The following is a 20,618-nucleotide window of genomic DNA, read 5'->3' on the forward strand; positions in this document are numbered from 1 at the left end:
TGACCCTAACTGATGTTCAGAAATATGAAATGCCATCAGCAATGAGCTTCCTTTTCACCAGGCTTCTCAAGGTGACAAGTGATGCTGTATAGGAAGCCATTGCTGCAATTAAAATATTCCAAAAGTAAAAGAAGTGCATTTTTACTTGAAGTACTGCATTGTGAGAAAAATCTGACAGTCTAATTAGGAGTAAATTATTAATTTTGATGTTATTCCTAACACTAACTGTGACATAAAGGAAATTTAACTGCTAGCTCCATGAACAGAGGAGCAAATTGAATCTAGGTCCTCATATCACTGTTGGTTGGCTTATGAACTTAAAAGATGAGAAGCTTTGCCTGCAGTTTTGTGTTTTTAAGGTCTTTATCTCAAATGGTTTCACCATTCCTCTAATAGAGGTTCAGCTCCTGCAGCAGTGTTCCTTTCAACAGGAATATTTATGAGATCCTGCATTTTTTCCTATCTACTTCAATGTGACTGATAGCTCCTTAATCTTTCTGAGGCCCCAATCTCTCTAGATTTGGTGATGGTATACTGTGGTCATTGCATGAAGTGCAAACACCTTCCACATGCATACATGTATATATACATATATACAAGGCATCATCCTACATCCCTGATTTCCTAACAAATCATCCATTTTTTTCAGATTTTGTTTTGAAATTATTTTGTTCGTTTGTTTTTACCAACAGCCAGCCATTTTCTGGCAAGGTTTCCAAACTGATCCTTGTGTAAGCAGCAGAGAACAATGGCCAGTCCTGGCACTACCCAGGTCAATAAAATTGACCACGAACTGTTCTTGATCTGCAAACTCAGCTCAGCTGGTGTAGGGACAGCTGAACCCCACATAGTCTGAAACGAAGCAAAAATTACTGGAAGTTGGAGAGCTCCCAGGCTGCCAAAGCAAAATGTAAAGGGTCTTGCATCACCACTGAACAATGGTCACCAGGCCTCCAGCGCTCTCCTCCCTCATTTACAGTTGTTTTTGCCCATGCCCACATTTGCCTACAAGCAGGATAATCCCTCAAAGTCTATTTTCACAACTTAGTTCAGAGAGATGGGCAGCATCTCTCCAAGTTCAGGGCTCAATATATTTATCTCACCCACAGGAGAAAATACATCTGACTGATCTCCCAGTGCAGTGGCCCATCCACATGAAAAATAACAGGAAGGGAATATCCTTTCCTACAGACTTCCAGGAATACCTCACAGAGCTGTCCCATAGTGGAAATGAGCCCACAAGGGAAATACAATCACAAGGAAGGACCCATTTGGAACCCATAGGCAGTCTGGGGTTTGTTTGGTCAGATCCATGGCCTTTTTAATTAGAGGGTGCTGGAGAGATGTGAATCTTACCCCTCTTGCTATTAAACACTGAATCCCATGGATGACAATAGATCTTACAAAAAGAGAGTCACAGCCACAGTGAGATGAGACACCACATAAGACCCAGTGGAGATGGGGCAAAAGTGTTACAAGAAGATAATGAAAGACACTCTCTGAGTTTGGAAGCCATTTACATATCTATTGTAGCAATGAGAAAAAGCAAATACTTGCAGTTCTGTCTCTGTTACACAGCACAAACCAATAGAGCTAGTTTGGTTCCCTGTGTGAAAAATCCAGAAAAACATTTAGTCCCGTTCTCCAGGTTCACTTGCTGTGATTTAGAACATAGCCATCATACAGATTTGCTGCTGGTTCCAAAAATGGAAACATCCACATTGGAGGATCCAGCCTTTCATGCCATGTTGATCATGATGACATTTGAAAGACAATTTGCTTAACACTACTGGTAAAAGAGCCAAGGATGCCACGTGAAACCAGAGTGATGTGCATTTCCTCATAGCTGCTTGTGTTTCAGTTAAGAAAAAGGATTTGTTTTCCAGTACGTGTTATCATGTTATCATGTACTTGCTGTGTTTACATTATGTCAAAAATTATAAAGAAGCCGAATCAAAATTGTATTAATCCTGTGTAATTAATACTTTAAATGCATGTTATTGTTTGAATGGTTTGAGCAACATAATTCCTGAAGAAGTGCAAACAAAGGACACTGAGCATGAAGCTCTGAGCAGCAGAAGCTGTGGGTCTGAGCCAGAGCCTGCTTATATCCTTCCTGTGAAAAAGGGGTCATGCTTTTTGACAGCAAATACTTTTTTTTGGACAACACCAGTTCATTGCACTGAGTGGGGATGTGCTGGTTTTGATTGAAGTTTTGCTTGGAAGGCTTACCATCTTTCACCTTGTCAGAAGTCGATTTAGGGCAACCACTTCAGATGATCAAAAAATCAATGGCCTAACTGGTAGGTGTAAAGCATAAGTTTCTTTCTTGCTCTTCCTCAACAGGATATCTGGAAGCTCTTACTCATTGCATAAGTAATTAGAGAGTAATTGGGTCACAGAAACTGATGCCCTAACCTGTTGTGGTGAGATTAGGACATGCCACTTGCACACCATGGCCAGCTTCTGTCTCTTCAAGGCCATTCAGACTCCCAGATAGGCATCTAGACACCAGTCCAAAACAGACATGATTTCACAGCTCAACTTAATAATCCTGACAGACCAGACTTCCACCTACTCCCCCTCCTTCCAATATGCACTCAGAAATAACTCCAAAATGCCTGCGATTCCAGATTCTCCCAAGAGAGAGAAGTGTTCCATCACCTGTGCTTGGCTGTCAGGTGTCTGTCTGGTCATTTCTGTCCAAGGTGGCTGCTGAACACCATGTCTCAAAGTGGTCAGATACAGGCAGCTCAGAACACCTTGAGCTGAATCCAGAACTCTTGCAGCAAAGACTACTTCCAGTTTATCCAGCTGTGGATGAGAGCCAGAAGAGGCTGGGCAGGAAGGAAAATTATTCTACCTTCCATGAAGGAAAACAGGGTAATTTTTAATCCTCAGGCTGGTTCTGACTTTTACTAGGGAATCACCTCCAGCATAGCACTTTGCCAATGTACAGCTCAAGATGGAAATCTACTGTGCAAAGCTTCGAAACTCTGCCACAAGGTGTGCTGTATGTGGCTGCATGCTGTCAAGCACATCTGAGTCAGCTTTGGCATCCTTTTATCTTCATTCCACATCTGGGGTTGCTAATATATGGCAAAGTGGCCAAATATGGTATTTGCTGTTAGTCCTGTGTCTACTGCTGGCCATAGAAATAGGCACATCTCCACCACTTGACATGCATGACCTTAGAATCCTAAAGGTGTTTTTGATGTATTCCTCTCTGGGTAAGATGTGTGAAACTCCATTTGTGATGCTCCTGTGCACTTTGACACCTGAACTTGAAGACAATTAGTAAAACTTCTGTGAGCACAGTGCAGGTAGTAGGGTTTCCCGGTTGCACAACTGCAGTGTTCAGCAACTCGTCTTGGTAAGTCTGATTCAGTGAGTTCCCTTCCAGATTGCACAACTCATGGAAACGTATACATTAAATTATATTTTCATCTCAGCCCTTTGGGGAGATGGTGGAATATGCTAATGAGCGAGGGTAGGCTCCCCATCCTGGGGAACTCTCGTGTGAAATGTCTTCCCTCCAGAAGCTCTGGACCAAGAGCTTGCTGTGTAACCGCGTTCAGGCGGGGCTGTGCCGCGGCGCCATCCCGCAGCCCGGAGGCGCGGGGCGGGCTGCCCTGGCCCGGGATCGCCGCCCCTTCTCGCTCCGCGGGGGCGCTCAGCGCCGCGGGGAGGAGCGGGCACCGGGACCGTATAAGGCCCGCCCGCCGTCCCGGCTGCGGCACTCGCGCAGCGGCTCCCGGCGCAGCTCGCTGCCGCCCCAGGGACACGCGTGGGGACCTCGCGGGGCGCTCCGCAGCGCACCTGTCACGGCGGCGGGCACCGCACCTGTCCCACCCGGTGACACCGCATCGCACCTCTGCTTCTGTCCCGCTGGTGTCACCGCGCCGCGCCTGCCCCAGCCCCGGCGGGGGGCACCTCCCCGGGGGCCCGTTCCCATCTGCTTCCTCCTGCTGCCATCCCGTGCCAGCCCTGCGGAGGCAGCAGCAGCCCCTCTGATTTTGGGGAAGATTCTTGGTTCCAAGGGTGAGTGAGTTCCTCAGGCAGAATGGGGCGCTTCACCGTGTGGGACTATGTGGTCTTTGCGGCTATGCTGCTCATCTCGGCCATCATTGGCATCTACTACGCCTTCGTGGGAGGAGGGCAGAAGACATCAAAGGACTTCCTCATGGCAGGCCGCAGCATGAGTGCCCTCCCGGTGGCACTCTCCCTCACCGCCAGCTTCATGTCAGCCGTCACGGTGCTGGGCACCCCTGCTGAGATCTATCGCTATGGTGCCATCTTCTGCATCTTTGCCATCACCTACGGCTTGGTGGTGCTGTGCAGTGCTGAGATCTTCCTGCCTGTCTTCTACAAGCTGGGCATTACCAGCACCTATGAGGTAAGGTGGAGTGGGAAGAAGCCCTCCCCAGCTTTTAGGGAACTGGGAGGCTTCTCATGCCTACTTTCTACATGTCTGCCCTCCACCTTCTCTTCCTCCAAACTCCCTGCACTCTGTGCTGTCCTATGTCACCACACTCCTGAGAGCAGGCTGCAATCCTCTCTGTCCCCAAGTCTGCCCACACTGTCTCTGCAGGCAGGTGATGCTCACTCCTGCTGCCTTAGCTCAGGAGCTGTGTGTCAGATTAGATTTATTTCTTCATGCCAGATACTCAGTTCAGTAGGTGGAGTAATCCTAATGCAGATTGGATGGTGACATGTCATTAATCATCTGTAATTAATATACCCAAACCAGAGCACAAAAGCATCTACTATAGGAACCAGAGTTATCACATCACATCACACTCCCTCCAGATAAGTTTCTAAGCTAAGGTGCAACCACAAAAGTCACCTTTTGGCAGAGTATGTATTTGTGCTGTTCCAAGAGATTTTGAAGAGACTCTTTGTCACCTGAGGCTGTTTACACTACTGAATGTCTTCTCCCTCATGATTATACAAGGAGGTCAGCAAATGCTCTCTGTCTGTGAAAGTTTTTGTGCTTCCACCAAAATAAGGCTGAGCTGGTTTTAAGCACAGCATGCAAGTTAAAGTTATAGCCATCAGCACAGAAACAGCTGAGGTAGTGGGATAATCACCAGTCAAGTCTGACAGTTTTGGGATGGGGAAGCATCTGGTCAGTGCTTTCTTCTGATTCAAAATGTCCATGCAACCTGTTTATCTTCCTGCATGGAGATAGTTCCTAGCTGCAGATTTGGAAGCAAACTGTGCATTTTGCAGAGGACTTTGGGAAAGGAGCATCGGTGCAGGTGAAAGTCCTTGGCTGGCTACTTTGGTCTTTAGCATTTTATTACACTGAACAGAGACATTGCAGCACTGGAGGCTGAAAACAAGATTTCTGTTCGTGAATTTAGATAAGAATTCACCAACAGAAATCTCTGGTGTCTTCCAGTGTATTTTAATCTACTAATCTTTGGACTGTCATGAGGATACTTCAATAGGGCTCTTTTAAATAAAGGCTTATGATCATGACTGGAAAATCACTGATTATCTTGGTGTTGAATCAGTAATGCACCTATAAAAGATATATCTTCTTTTTCTGGACAGAGTCCAGATTTTTAACAACCTTTTGTGTCTGTCCAGGGGTTGAAAACTGCTTCCTTGTGTGGACATGCTCATAGATCACATTTTAAATGCTCAGTTTGTGAGTGAGCCCTTTGAGGTGCTTCAATGTTTATCTATGTTGATTGGACAGATTTGTCAGGCAAATGAGATTTCTTTTGTACAACCACACACCGAGAGGGTTTTTAGGACAGACGGTGGTAAGAAATCTGCTCTACAGCGTGACAGACTAATTTAGAGGTTGTGCTGTCCAGCCTTGATAGAAATGTGTGGGTTCTTGTTTCACAAAAGGATAAATTTTGGCTTATCAGTAGACTATATCAGGCTGCCTTGGGCAGTGCAGAAGGTGGGGTTAATGTGGGGAGAAGCTGCTAACGGCTGAAAATCTTTTGCCCTCTCTTGCAGCAGTTCAAATGGACACACATAATGCCAGAGTTTCCACACTGACTATGATGTAGGAATAGTCTCAATGTTTTCTTTTTTCTCTCTGATTTCACAAACCTAGTGGGTTCTATGTTTTGGCTGCTATGTCATTGTCAACTCTTAGGTTTCCCTGTGCAGAGTCAAGAGTTGGACTTGATTACTCTTGTGTAATCAAGTCCAACTTACTTGTGTACTCTTGTTCCTTTCAACTCAGCATATTTAGTGATTCTGTGATAATACATTCTAGTCTTTTCTGTAGACACCCTTGTATAGTGACTAGCTTATATCCACTTCACTTGTTTGTATGTTATTACCCACTGGTGAAGTTCTGTAAAGAAAACCAGATGAAAGAGATATCAAACCGGTTGGAAGAGATATCAAACAAGGGGACTCTAGGAGTTTTGGCCATTCATGAAAATGTAAAAACTACACTCTGCTCTTTCTGTATTGCTTATCAATTCATTCTAGTCCTATCAATAGTGCCAAATTTCAATATAAGCATTTTTTTTCTTCTTTTTTGCAGTATTTAGAACTTCGATTTAATAAATATCTACGCCTCTGTGGAACGATCCTTTTCATAATACAAACGGCAAGTAAACCTCAAAGCTGTTCTGTGGTCCTTGGGGCCACCAGAATTATTTGGTTGGGTGTAACTGGCTGTTTTCTCTGAGCAGCTGAGGAGGTTACCACAGTGCCTGGGTGGCTGGGAGCAGGAGAAACAAAGCTCTTTCTGCTGCACAGCAATGAGGTGGGGAGCAGGTGCTGAGCTCCCTGCCTCCTGGGTCTCTGTGGGCACTGTTGGATACCCAGAGCAGTCACTTGACATCAGCACCATGCCAAGAGACAAGTGACCCTTCACCACAGGATAGCAGTGTGAAGAGCAGTCATTCACTTGCCTGCTGGAGAAGCCTGCCATGAGTTCAAAATGCAAACGTGTGCCAGTTATCTACAGCGGCAATGTTCATCCTCGGCTGGGTGGATTCTCAGAGCCTGACTAATTCTCAAGGATCAGGGAGAGGTGACAAAAAAGGCTGTCAGGAACTGTCATTTACTTACTGCACAAGAGTTCGCACCACCACCACTGGAAAAACCTTAGGTGTCTGTCTGTAAACTGAGAATTAGAAGATTACTGCCCTGGGGAATGTTAAACTAAAGCAATCTCTTAAATTATTATTGGTAGTTTGCTGTATCTGACCCTTTCAAAGAGTCTGTACAGGACCACAGCTTCTAAATGTCAGTGAGCATATGTCAAATGCACCAGAACAAAAATGTGCTCTTTTCACAGTTTTGAAGTGGACTTTTGGGTAATTCAAAGTAAGAATGACTGTGCAATCAGAAAGCTTTTCTAAGGTACATGCTTGTTTTTGTCCATTTTTATATTTTTTAAGGCACACCCGAAGTCACAGTGCAATCACATTTGCACCAGTAAGATAGTTCCCAATGCAGTGCTCATTACTGATTTGGGCAGTGCTGCTTAGCTGGTTTTTACAGATACACAAGCTCATGGAAAAAGTGCTGGCATGTGTGAAACCTGACACTGTTTCACCAGCACGTATGAAGACATTACAGTTGTGTAAGTTGGAAGAGCTAAGCATTATCTTTGCCTGCAAAGATGAGAAAAATAATTCTATGCAACTTAAATACATGCTCAAAGAAATTAACCAAAGATCTGTAAGTGGCTTTCTCTGCCAAGCACTTACAATTTAACCTGAATAAATTAAATACTAGTGAGGAAAGAAAACCTCCCAGGATTTTAATGGTGCAATTTTAACTCTTCTGTGAATATTAATGCTTAAAGTAAGGTAAAGAAAAGGATTTATAATAATACAACCAAAAAAACCCTACTGAAGATTGTATCAAACAAGGGGACTATTTAAATTGACACAAAAATGTGATCATAGTTGAGACAAATTTTAATTTCTAATGATTCAAGGCTTCTGGCACTTATTCACTGTGTATAAGAAAGCCACAAGTTCTCATGCTGAATCCCTTGAATTAAAAGGCTCGAAGAGGTACAAGTTTGACTGATGGACTATTAGAAAGAAAAAAATTAACTTTATGATTGCATCCAAAGCATTGCAGTCAACAGCTAAATATTCTGATGGAAACCAATAATGAGTGCTGTATGTACTGGAACCATTACTATTTAATACCTTCATTACTAGATAGTGAGAATGAGTTCACCCTCAGCAAGTTTGTGGATGACACCATGCTCAGTGGTGCAGCAGATTTGCTAAAGGGAAAGGACACCAGAGGGACTTTGACAGACTTGAGGAGTGGCCCCATAAAGTTCAACAAACCCATGTGCAAGGTCCTGCACATGGATTGGGGCAATTACAAATATCAGTATAGATTGAAAGATGAACTGATTAGGAGCAGCCTTGCAGAGGAGAACTTGGAGATAGTGATGGATGAAAAATTTGACTATGCCAGAAAGTCTGGTCACAGCCCAGAAAGCCGATTCTGTCCTTCACCAAAAGAAGTGTGGCCAGCAGTTTGAGGGAGGTGATTCTCCCTGTCTACTCCATTCTGGTGTGACCCCACCTGAAGTACTACATCTGGCTGTGGGGTTCCCAGCACAAGAAGTACATAAGACCTCTTGGAGAGGGTCCAGAGGATGACCACAAAAATGGTCTTGGGGGTGGAACACCTCTCCTGTGAAGAAAGGCTGAGAATGTTGGAATTAATTGTTAAACTTGGAGAGGAGAAGGCTGTGGGGAGACTTTATTGAAGCCTTTCAAAGGGGGTTTATGAGAAAGGTGGAGAGAGACTTTTTACCAAGACCTGTAGTGACAGGACAAGGGATGATAGTTTTAAACTGAAAGAAGGTAGATCTTGACTGGATAGAAAGAAGAATTTATTTGCAACAAGGATAGTGAGATACTGGACCAGGTAGTCTGGGGAAGAAGTGTGATAGCCCAGCCCTGGAAGTGTTCAAAGTCAGGCTGGATGGGGCTCTGAGTTTTCATCTACTGCAAGGTATGCCTGTCCATGGCAGGGGCATTGGACTAGATGTTCTTTAAAGGACCGTTCCCACACAAACCATTCTATGATTATATGTTTCAGCAGCACATGCTGACAGTCACTGTATGGACAGCAAGTCAAACACTGACTGGGCTGGGAGGTGGAATGGGTAGTTTTAGAAGATATTCACCAGGGACTAATCAGGACTGGTAGCTTTCTTGTCATGCAAGCTATATATGAAAATCTAGAGAGGACTCGTGGCACTGAGAGAAACAAGCATGCACACACAGTGGCAGGGTGTAGCACACAGGTAAGAATAACTATTTCCCCAATGGCCCCCCTATCCTTTCTGGCATGTGCTTCTAGCAGGTGTGCAGCAGGGGGTCAGGGCAATTAGGTTAGGCTGGGTGAAGAAGCTTCTCCACACTGATTTCCTCATACAGCTAGAGAGCTGCTCACTCCCATTGCCTCTTGGATCTGTCCCAGCATAGCCACTGGCCATGTGGTAGCCAGTCCACCTCGGGGACTGGCTTTGATCTGCTCAAAAGCCATGGCAAGTAATTCACTGGTTAGCAATCCTCCTCTGGTTTGCCACCTGTGCCTAGGGTGGACACTTGCAGGAAGGGCAGAAGCTGGCTGAATTCTGGATGATACCTGATTCTGCTGTTTTTCCATGCCCAAGTCCATCCCTGTAAATCAGAAAGTCAGAAGAGTCCAGCCATAGAAAGCTGATGCGTGTCAGCTCACGACCTATTGGTGATCCAGATGTTTTGAATCAAGACCATTGACCTTCACAGAAGTTATCAGCATGTTGGAAGCTGTATTCTCCTGACCCGTGTCACAGCTGAACTTGTGGCAGCAATAACAGTGATAAAGAAGTAAACAGGATTTAAAACCATATACAAAACAATTGAGGATATCAGTGTATGAATCCCATTGTGCCCACAAAGGTAGATAGACTAGCTCCTTCCTTTGTCTGTATCTCTACTGTGGTTGAAAATATAATCGTGTATGGCTTCATTTTACAGGCTGAGGGTTATAGCACTATCTTGTAGCACTATCTGTAATGACTAACTAATATCATGTTTTGTGTTCTTACTCACATGAATTATAGCTGGATAGTGAAAGGCATATTGATCTCGAGACTGAGAAAATGATAGTAATAGATTCCTTGACAAACCATATGTAAACCTCATTAACTTCCTTATGCTCTTGTTTCCTTTGCAGTTTTAAAGGAATAGAATAAATTAATTATAAAGGGCAGGAGAAGATGAAGATGGATTTTATATTTAAGAGTCCTTGGTATTTGTTTTAAGAACACTAGGGTGTGCGATTGTAGAGTTTAATAGCCTCAGACATTTGTCTTCTAATTGGAATTATTTGTCAACAATTATGAATTTAGAAGATACAGACTACCTAGATACTTGAAAAGAAATCATGTCAGAAAGTTATCACCTTTCTAGGAATTTACATTTATTTTGATATTTCCTTTTTTTTTTTTCCGCTCTAGACTTTATACACTGGTATTGTCATTTATGCTCCAGCTTTAGCACTAAATCAAGGTAAAATGAGTATACTGTAACTGTTCCTCTACTGATATTATTTCTTCTTCATGTAGTATTGGTATGGTGGGGTTTTTTTGGTAATGCAACACATAAAAATATAGCTCAGGGCTTGACTGTGAAGTCTTTTAATGGGAACTCTGTAATCCTAGTCCCTTAATCCCTGCCTGTAAGGAATTACCGAAGAGATTTATGGGAATACTAGCTCTCTTTTACTCTACCTCTGATGCAATACCTGTAGATAATGACTTATTCAGAAAAGTTGAGAAGGTTTAAGTAAATTTTTAAGGCAATCCAGGCAGTAAAGACAAATTTAATTCCTTTGGTTAAGTGCAATTCTTCAAGATGAGAGCAAGGCAAAATAAATATGATTTTGGGCTTCCTGGAACTGTTTAATGGGGTCTGTCCTTTTTGCAGGAAAACCAAATCAACAGCAAAGAGATTGTTAACTTAAGATGTTTATTGTGATATTTACAAAGTTAAATATTTCCATTTTCTACTTCACAATGACTCTTTGATTTGAAAATGAACCACATTCATTTCTAAAAGGGCAAGAGCTTTTCTAAAGAGCCATATTAAACTTCTAATTTGACACCATCAATTTTGTTAATTTGGCAAGAAAAAGGAATAACAAAATGCAAATAAAAAATGAATCATTTTGGCTAGAATCAAGTCACAGTTGTTCTGCTCATTGAATGTTTTTTTTGCCCTGTTCATTGAACAAAAATGAAGAGAAAACCCAACTCTCTCTCTACTGGTTTCCTCCAGTGTATAAGTTCCACAGGTTTTGTGTCGTTGATATTTATATTTGCCTTGCAAATACATGCTAAACCAAGCTATGACTTAGCTGGCTCCTAATCAGAGTAACTTAAGTTTTTCACTGGTTTTGTTTCAGTGTTTCTCATTATCCTGAGCTCTCTGTCAGGGAGCGCCCCATGCCCTGCCTGGCAGCAGGTGAGCATGCCAAGCTGGGGCAGTGACAATCTGTATGTCAGCCACAGCACAGTGTTGTACAGCAGGAATATGTAATCCTTAAGAGCAGGAAGAATAGAAGAAAGGCTTTTGCTCTGACACATTTCTTCCAGACAATGTTTGAACAACCTTATCGCTGTGGGGAACCCCCAAACTGTTTACTTGCTTAAATCCCTGCCTAAGGGCTCGGTAGCAACTACACAGGTATTTCAAGGAAGGACATATATTTTAAAACCTTCCTGAATTGGGACATATTAGACATGTTGTTTGGGAGTATTCACATTAAAGGCAATAGCTTCCTTATATTTTGTCCTGAAATAAATCTCAACTTTTTAGCAGTTTCCAAATCTGTAACAACTGTTTCAGTTTTACAGCTGGTTAGGGTGAATCCCATGGTTTAAACACACTAATCTTTTCATTGCCATTTATACCGCCTACTTTTGCATTTAATTTATTTCTAGCTTTTTCCAATAATTTGCCTTCAGTCTTTTGTCCCCAGTGCTTCATTCACACTGGTGCTTTTTCCCTCTCTTTCAGTCACTGGCTTCGACTTGTGGGGTGCAGTGGTGGCGACTGGCGTGGTCTGCACATTCTACTGCACACTGGTATGTGGGCCCTTCAGTTGAGAAAAATTGGTTCATTTCACCACTCACATCAAATATGGAATTTATTAAAAAGAAGCCTAATAATCAGGTTACTCCATGGAATTACATTTTACACGTGTAGCCACAGGACCATATTCATCCAGGGACCTCTCTGAATGCATAGACAGCCTCTATGCAACTGAAATATATTTTGTTATGATACACTCAAACTTCTGTTGTTGCTGAAAGAATAGCAAAAAAGGTAGATTTTCCTTTCTAAAAATTCTCCTGTGATTTTTCTTCTGATCTAGTAGGGTTTTGCCGTGCAGTTTGTCAAACTGCAACTGTATCAGTCTTGTGTGTTATTGAATAGAGCCACTGAAAATAGCATGCCACATGAACAGATTGGTCTTTAATTCAGCGTTAATTGACCAAGTGTCTAGATGAAATGATGACATGGAACCTCAGTGACAAATTTATTTGCATATGGTGGATTAACTAATGTTTATTTTTATTCAGATGAATGGTATACCTTCTGGAGTTAGTAGTACTTACTTATATAAAATATATCTATCTAAAAATCTCTTTGCGGATACAAACTTCTGAATCAGGTTATATGGTGAAGGAAATACTGGATTAAACTATGTGTATGGCCAAAGTAAATTCCTGTGCACTTCAAAAAAGGGTCACAATGTCCTGAGTATCTTCCAGAATACAATTCCTAAAGACATCAGTACAGAATTAGTTCCATTAAAGATTAATCTATTACCCATAATACAGAAGGCAATGCTTCTGTTAGTTGAATGTGAGTGCAAAGCAGGAGTGCTGCTGCCTTATTGTACCTGATATGTGCTCTTCCTCTTGCAGGGTGGTCTGAAGGCAGTGGTGTGGACAGATGTTTTCCAGGTTGGAATCATGGTTGCTGGATTTTCATCTGTGATTATACGAGCTGTGGTGGTTCAGGAGGGAATTGGACGCATTGTAAATGATTCCTACCACGGAGGAAGATTAAACTTCTGGGAGTGAGTTTGTACTTGCAGAGGACGTGCCTCTCTGTTCCTACAAATAGAGCTCATGTGACTAACTGTGAAATTAAACTGCTACTGTAGGAGGAGGATGGCAGAAGTTGTGACACAGTTTCTGTATATTTTTAAACAAGCTTACCTAGTTTGAGGGATATTTTTTAGGTTTTACTCCATGCAAAATCCTGGAAAGAGAAAAACCTTTTTACTTTGTCAAGTAGGTATTTTAAGGATTCATTTGGGATTCCACTGAAAGAGAATGGTAAATAGGAGAGCACATTTGTATTTATAATTACAATTTGCAAACAGCTGATTTGGCATTTCAGTGACTGCACCAAAACAAATGGGAAAATAATAATTTTTGCCTAATCTGGAAAAGGGAGGATTTTTTTTTCCTGAAAGAAAAAGAAGAAGTAGTTTTAATAGTATTTTACCCTCCATTATTGTAAGTAATCTTAGCCTAAAAATATCACTTTAAAAGTTCAAGAATATTCAGTCTGACAATGTTGAATCAAAGACCGTTTCAAGTAAAAAAGTTATTGTACCTTTGATGAATACAAGATTCTTCTGAGAACCTTCACCCAGTGCTATGAGTGAAAGTTCAGTATAACAAGTATTGTTATTTGTCCTTTATCTATCAGTTCACAATATTAATCAGGTTATTCTGTAAAATTCTTCACCAAATTCTTCAGTAAGTAATTCATCTGTGGGTAATTTTTCCTACTTATTAACAGCAATTTATTTCAATCTGTTTGGCTCATTTGCAGTGGTTGTACTGCATTGATTCTTCTCCCAGTCACTGAGTTCACAGATGGAAAAAGAAAAGGAGTAAAGGATGTAATTGGTGAAAAAATACTAGAGTGTTCACCAAGATAAATATAATTTATTGCTATATTAAAGTTTGATTTAAAAATAATAATTGTTCATGGCCACTTAAAATCTGCTGTTTACTTAGAGGTAAACCAGCAAAATGTTTTATAGAGGGTCTGTCCACAAAGGCTGGGATTGTAAACACACCTTTATACTGGTGTTAGACTGATGTCCCTCTAGATAAGCAGGCACGTTACACTTTTTACTGCAGCATCATTTCATCACAACCATCACAAGCATCATACAACTTTACATAAGACTGTAGTTTATAGGCAAATAAAGCCCTGCAGCTTCACCTTTGGACAGTTCAGAGTGTTTCACTGGCTCAGGATGTCAGCTCTGAGTTTTAAAATTTGCTTTTCATGGCTTCACGTAAAGTAACTTAATGTTCAAAATCTGGCCAAATTAAGAAAGTTTGTATTAGAGCAAGCATGGAGAAATTATTTCTTCTAAGCATTAAGGTCTTTACATATTAAGAAGACTTTCATGTTATGAATTTTCTTATTTTTTTTCCTTTCATTGTAGCTTTGATCCCAATCCTTTGCAAAGACACACCTTCTGGACGATTGTTATAGGTGGGACTTTCACGTGGACTGGTATATACGGGGTTAACCAGTCTCAAGTCCAGAGATACATCGCATGCAAAAACAGATTCCATGCAAAATTGTAAGTCTGTCTGCAGGTACTGTCTGAATTTAGCAGTGGCTGTTCTTTATAAGAGAGATTTTTTTTTAAAGGAATGAGTGGGTATTTTGTCTGTATAAATTGTATTATAAAGGCTAACAACTTTTGCCTTCTGTTTTGTGGACCAGGTAGAAGAAATTTGGCACAGTAATTACTGGTATATGAATTAGATGTGCTTGCTGTAACATTGAACTTTGTGCCTGAATTTTTTTACTGCACCAGGGTTCTCATATAGAAATAGCTGCATTAAGTTTATGTGGAACCTAAAGACCAAATATTGTAGTACTTATGCTGAAGTCATATCAAGACAGTATTTTCACTATGAAACCTGAATCATTGTGTGGGGATTTTGCATAAGTAAAGGCTAAAATATTTTCCTGTAACAATGATTATAGGTGTGAGGAAATCCAGAAATTACTTATTCAGTGATAAAATTGCTGAGCAATCATGTATTTTGTGTTCATAATAATCATGACATATTTTTTAAGAAATCAACTGTGGAAACTGGCAGAGGATTATGTTTTCCTTGAGTGTAAACATTTCTGATGAACCTTTACTCTAGAATGGAGTATATTTACTAGCTCTATTATCTTATCTTTAGAACCATTCCATTAGTTCACAGTGCAGGATTTAGGAATTACTAGTGATCTCATGAAAATAATTTATAGAAGAAATATAGAAGCACACATCATAACTATAGTCCCTGTACATTTATCCATTCTATGGTACAGTGACATAGAGAGAAGAAGCTTTATGAAGGCTTTCACTTCATAAGCTAGCAGAATACCACAAAATCATGCAACATTTACAGCTGAAATATTTTGTTTGTATCAGTAAAGAAAATCTGCCTTTCAGCCATTTGTGCTGCAGACAGGAATGAGCTGATGCTCGTTATCTGGTACATCTTCAGCATTCCCTGACACATCTCCAGCGTACCAGGTCACTTCTGTGCAGTCTGTGGCACATGGCTGGGTTCTAGGTTCTCAGCACTGCAGAGGCAGGAGGCACATCCCACATCTATCTCCCTGGAATGACTGTGTATGGGAGAACAGACACGTTCATTGTGCCAGATTTGCGTGCCAGTCAGGCTGTTCTTCCCAGCACCTGCTCCACTCAGGGCTGTGCCCTCTCTTGGGCCCTCCCTACCCTCTTTGAGAGCAGAGACACTTGCAGAGTGTCTCAGAAGCAGGGTGTGACCAGAGGGAATCTGACACATGGCAGCCTCAGGGTAGTTTTTCTGAGCTGTTGCAGCAGCTTTTGTCAGGGCTGGAAGCTATCTGGTTCTGTAGGAGGTTGAATGGAATTTAGGCTCTCATATTGATGGTTGCCAAGCCTTAATCAGTAGAGCCCTATCCTGCTGGCATGGGTGGTTGGATTCTGTGGCACCTTGCTTGTGCAAGATATTTGCTCTGCATGGAGAAATCATTTTGCATAACAGTTGCAGCTTGTCACAACTATAAACACTGCTATTCTGTGGTGACTATCTAGTTCATATTCAAGTGTAATTAAACACATTTGGCAGGTCACGTTGTTGGCCTGAACCTCTTATTGTCATTTAATCTGTACACAGAAGTCATCAGGTCAAAATAATAGGGTTTTTTACCCCTGTGTCATTTACTGTAAGGCTTTTTGAGAGACAGCACAGTAACACATCAGAGCTCGGAAAAGAATTCCTTCACAGATCCTAACTTGCAGGTTTTGGGAAAGCCTTTAACAGTGGTCCAAGAACAGGAATTTTCTCAGGCTTTGGGAAAGGATTTCACCATTCAAGAAACACCAGTAGGTAGGAGCACATTCTGTCATCTTCGAACAATCACTAGGCAAATTGAACATTATGCTTATATCTGAATGATAAGAGGCACTCAGAGCAGGAGAGCTACGCTGTCAGAAAAATATGGGCTCCTAACACATTTTTCTCTCCTTTCAAGGTCATCAGCTGGCATATTTCAGTGCTAAGTTCTTAGAAACAGACTGAAACAAACAATTGAAAATAAGCTTTCTGCAGTCAAAATGCCTACTTCACACAAACTCCACCCCATGTTACTCACATAGAATTAATGGAAACACCTCCTTTCAACAGTGCTACAATTATTATTCCCCAGTGCTTAGTCATAGTGTGTACCATGAGCTGGGATGTAAATCAGAAGGGAAAAAAAAAGCTCTTTGTCAAACACTGACACAGTTTAAAAACTAGAATTGCTTAAAAACAAGACAATTTATTTTGCTTCTCTATGTTTCTTTTGACCTTCTAATCTTCACTACAGGCTCTAGGCTAATTCTTCTATTACATCTGCTCAAAAGAATTGGATTGATTTTACTCATTGGTTAAATTTTGTGCTAAATCAGTTTCTGGGTGTTGTATATCAAGATAGATTATGCCAGTCCAGGAACAGCTTCAGCTAAGTGGCTGCAAGACATCCAATCAATATGTAAGCATCTATGAGAAGAGGACTACTTAATTTTTACTGAATTAGTTTAGAGAGAAATTTAAAGTGCTGTTGGTTCTGTGTTTAGACCACCCCCTAATTGCAAATACAAGGCAAAATGCAGTTTCCCCTATGATACATAAATCAGCTTTTATTTATATAGGTCTTTTCTAAGAGTTTGCATTGTGCTTGCCAATAACTTTTCTATTGTATAAAACTGATAGTTCAATTTGTTAATCTACATTATACCTTTCTGAAAATGTCCATTTCAATGTCTAACAAGGCTTATAAAGCTAGGTTTACTTCTTTGTTCGTCCTGCTGGTCCTCTACAGAAATACAAAGGCTGTTTCCCCTTACTTTCTTGGGAACCAAAAGCATTAAAAGGCCTCCTGAATCACTGCAAGCATGGATATATTTTCACAGAAACCAAATGTCCTCCCAGAGGAGGCCTTACCAATTGGCACAGGTCCAGGGTATGTGATCTGTCTGGAAGTTAAATCACTATCAGTGATACACAGATAACAGGAGGCAACTGCTGGAAAGGAACGTTGTTTTTCAGGGTCTTGCTCCCAGTGGGTATGTTTGCTTGAAATGACCACTCTAGGTGAGAAGAACTTTGTGACCCTGGAGATACCAAGATATTTGTGACCCAGGAGACATCAAGAGCTTAGAAACATTTGAGAAAACCAGAGACTTAGATGGAAAGCAAAAGCCCTCACTGAGCAAGAACAATGTGTTTTTCACTGCCAATAGAAGCTGCCTGTTGTATGGCAAAGGCAGAATTAAGGCCTGATGAAAACACGTCTGGTCTCACCATTATCTGAAACTGAAGCTTCATCAGGACGTGGGGAGGTGATGGAGTTTCTGGATGATACCAGACTCCAAGTTGTTTAGTTACTGAAGGGGAAGCCCTAGGCTTGTTGAGAATCCCTGCTCTCTGGAAGTGGCATCCAGAGGCAGCTCCAGACCAGGTCCCAGGCCCCAGTTTCTCATTGCTGCTTCCCACAGAGACTGTCTCAGGAGAAAATGGGAGATTTGTAGCTTTACAAAGACAACTCCAGCATTGTGTAAACGCAATACTGCAGCTCCAGAGGCAAAAGAATGCTGGTGCTGACTATAAGGTACCCCACACTTGGATCTGGGGCACCCCGCCTTACAAATCTGCTTGGGGTTTGTCAGGGGTGTGGCATGGGGGAAAGAGCATCCTCTGGCCTGCTGCTTGCAATGTACAACTTGTACACATGATGAAATGTGGGATTGCTCTAGCGCTCCCACCATCTCCATTGCCAGGGGACAAGTGCTCAGACTGTGACACCAAAACCAGAAGTGTCATTTGTACTTGTAGAAATGTGATCTCTCTCCAGGTGAAATGGTGGGAGTTGTATGGTGACTCCCTAGCCCGCAGGCAGCCGCTGACCTGGGAATCTCCTCAGTGCAGGTGTGAGCGCTTCCTTGCTTGGCCCTGGCAGGGATTTTGTGGGATGTTGAGCTCTAACATGGTGTTTCCATGTGTCTTGGTGCAGGTCCCTCTACATCAACCTGGTGGGACTCTGGGCAATCCTAGTCTGTGCCACACTCTGTGGGCTGGCTCTCTACTCCATCTACAAAGACTGTGACCCATGGACGGCTAAACAGGTGTCGGCACTCGACCAGGTACAGCCCCACATCTCAGGGGAAGGTGGTGGGAGGGTATCCTTCCTCTGCAGCCATAATAAACAAAGGCAGTTCAAGAGTCAGGGGGTTGGAAACAGTGACATGATGGAATCCTGTGTCAGGCTGAGACTACAGTTCCTGGAACTGCAAGTCCCTCAGCACTTGGTAAGGTGGGCAGCAGGGAGATCTGCAATGTGGAGAGCTCTCAGTACACCCACCTCTGCAAACATGTGGGTTTTTCACTCAAAATGGGTTCAGGAGTGCCAGCATTGCATGAAACTGCTTTGAAGAGAAGTGAGGGGAAGAGAGCATCAGTGCCCTTGTGAGTGACTGTGGGTCCTGGTGCGCTGCTTTGTGTCATCCTGCCCAAATTCCCCTGGACTGACGAGGGCAAAATCCTTCTCAGATTCAAACCATACTTGTGCCCAAAGCACACACCTGAAGAAAGGCTATTAGCAGGCAGCTCTTTGCTAGTGATGGTGAATCCTTCCCTCCTTCAGAGGAGAGATGGGCAATCAGACTGTGCTGCAGAGGAGCCATCTCACCACTGATGATGACCTCTCCCTAAATAGACCTTGAGCAGCAGGTTTACCTGAGGAACAAGAGTTCTTGGCAGCCTATAGACTGGCCAGAGCCAGGGCCCAAGGAAATCAAATAACTTTTATTTGTGTGCTTAAGCCTAAGATAATCACAGGCTCTGGATAATACTCCAATGGACAGTAGCTGGAAAGGCAGGAGAAGAGCACAGACCCTGGAGCACCTGAGGCAGGACCACTTGGTCTTTAAGAGGAAAATAAAATAAGACCCAAGGTAGAAAATGGAAGAAAATTAAGTTTTTCCTGTCAGTCAAATTAGTTTGGTAGAAAGTGGAAGTAAGATACTAAAAATACCAACTTGTCTGTGAAAAAAAAAATTGTTCAGGGAAGAAAATCTTTAAATTCCTCTCTCTTCCCAGCATTCAGATCTTGCAAGCGTCAAAAAATGGCACACAGTTTCCTATATGGAAATTGATCTCAGGTACCAATATCTGAGTTTGTTGGACTGTCTATGAACCCCTTTTTGTGGAGTCAACAGCAGAAAAAGCATCTGTGGCACCCAGCCCCCCCAAGGGAGTGATGTACAGAACAGAGCACTTGCTGCCCAGGCCTATCTTCCTCTACAATTGTCACTGGAAACCAAGGTCCTGATGGCATGACACTCCAGCTAGATGGTCTCAACAGATTCTCTGTAGCTCTAGTGGACATTTTAGGGTTGTTTTTCTCTGTAAAAAATCAATAAATAGAGCAAGATAGGGCATTAAAAATTAGAACAGCTGGACAGAATGCCAGTGAGAAGGCTGTAAAAAACCAGTAGAGTGATAAGATGAAAAATTAGAGCAAGATGGCAATACTTCTTAATCTGAATTTTTCAGCTAATGCCATACCTAGTGCTGGATATCATGCGTGATTTCCCAGGAGTGCCAGGACTTTTTGTGGCTAGTGCCTACAGTGGGACATTAAGGTAATTTAATAATCTGTAAACTGCTACCTTTTTTCCCCCTTTTTTCTTGGAGCTAAAGTTGTATTTATACTAAAACTTCTGTACATATTTCTTTGTCTAGCTAATTTCTAGTCTTAAAAAAATCACTGGCCTCTTTCATAATGCAGCTTAAAAATCCACAGTTTCCAATATTTGGCTCTTAGGACTTAAAGTAGTTTGGAGTTCTCTACTAACAACATGAGGAAACAGTTAGCCACATGTCATGTAAAACACTAACAAATCCTTCTCTGTGCTTTTAAAGCCCCTCTGCTATAGGAATTTTTGAGTATTATGGATGGGTAGTTACACCAAATAGCTACAGTTGGGGAAATTTCCTATTGCTCATCCTGCATAACTTCAAGGCC

The 20,618-nt window shown here is 42.0% G+C and overlaps 1 protein-coding gene across 1 annotated transcript in view; it reads left to right on the top strand.

Annotated features, from left to right (window-relative positions):
* Nucleotides 1-3,524: 3,524 nt before the first annotated feature.
* The window catches only part of SLC5A8 (solute carrier family 5 member 8), a 29,306-nt gene continuing 12,212 nt past the window's right edge, over nt 3,525-20,618 (top strand). The window contains exons 1-9 of the mRNA XM_071422034.1: nt 3,525-3,855; nt 4,047-4,396; nt 6,521-6,586; nt 10,472-10,523; nt 12,033-12,100; nt 12,947-13,101; nt 14,497-14,637; nt 18,606-18,735; nt 20,147-20,235. Of these exons, the coding sequence (XP_071278135.1) occupies nt 3,525-3,855; nt 4,047-4,396; nt 6,521-6,586; nt 10,472-10,523; nt 12,033-12,100; nt 12,947-13,101; nt 14,497-14,637; nt 18,606-18,735; nt 20,147-20,235 (1,382 nt within the window). The remainder of the gene's footprint in view (nt 3,856-4,046; nt 4,397-6,520; nt 6,587-10,471; nt 10,524-12,032; nt 12,101-12,946; nt 13,102-14,496; nt 14,638-18,605; nt 18,736-20,146; nt 20,236-20,618) is intronic.

The sequence above is a fragment of the Agelaius tricolor genome, unplaced genomic scaffold (genome assembly GCF_023055355.1).
Source record: "Agelaius tricolor isolate 1412-34295 unplaced genomic scaffold, bAgeTri1.0.p SCAF_3, whole genome shotgun sequence".
Lineage (NCBI taxonomy): Eukaryota > Metazoa > Chordata > Aves > Passeriformes > Icteridae > Agelaius > Agelaius tricolor.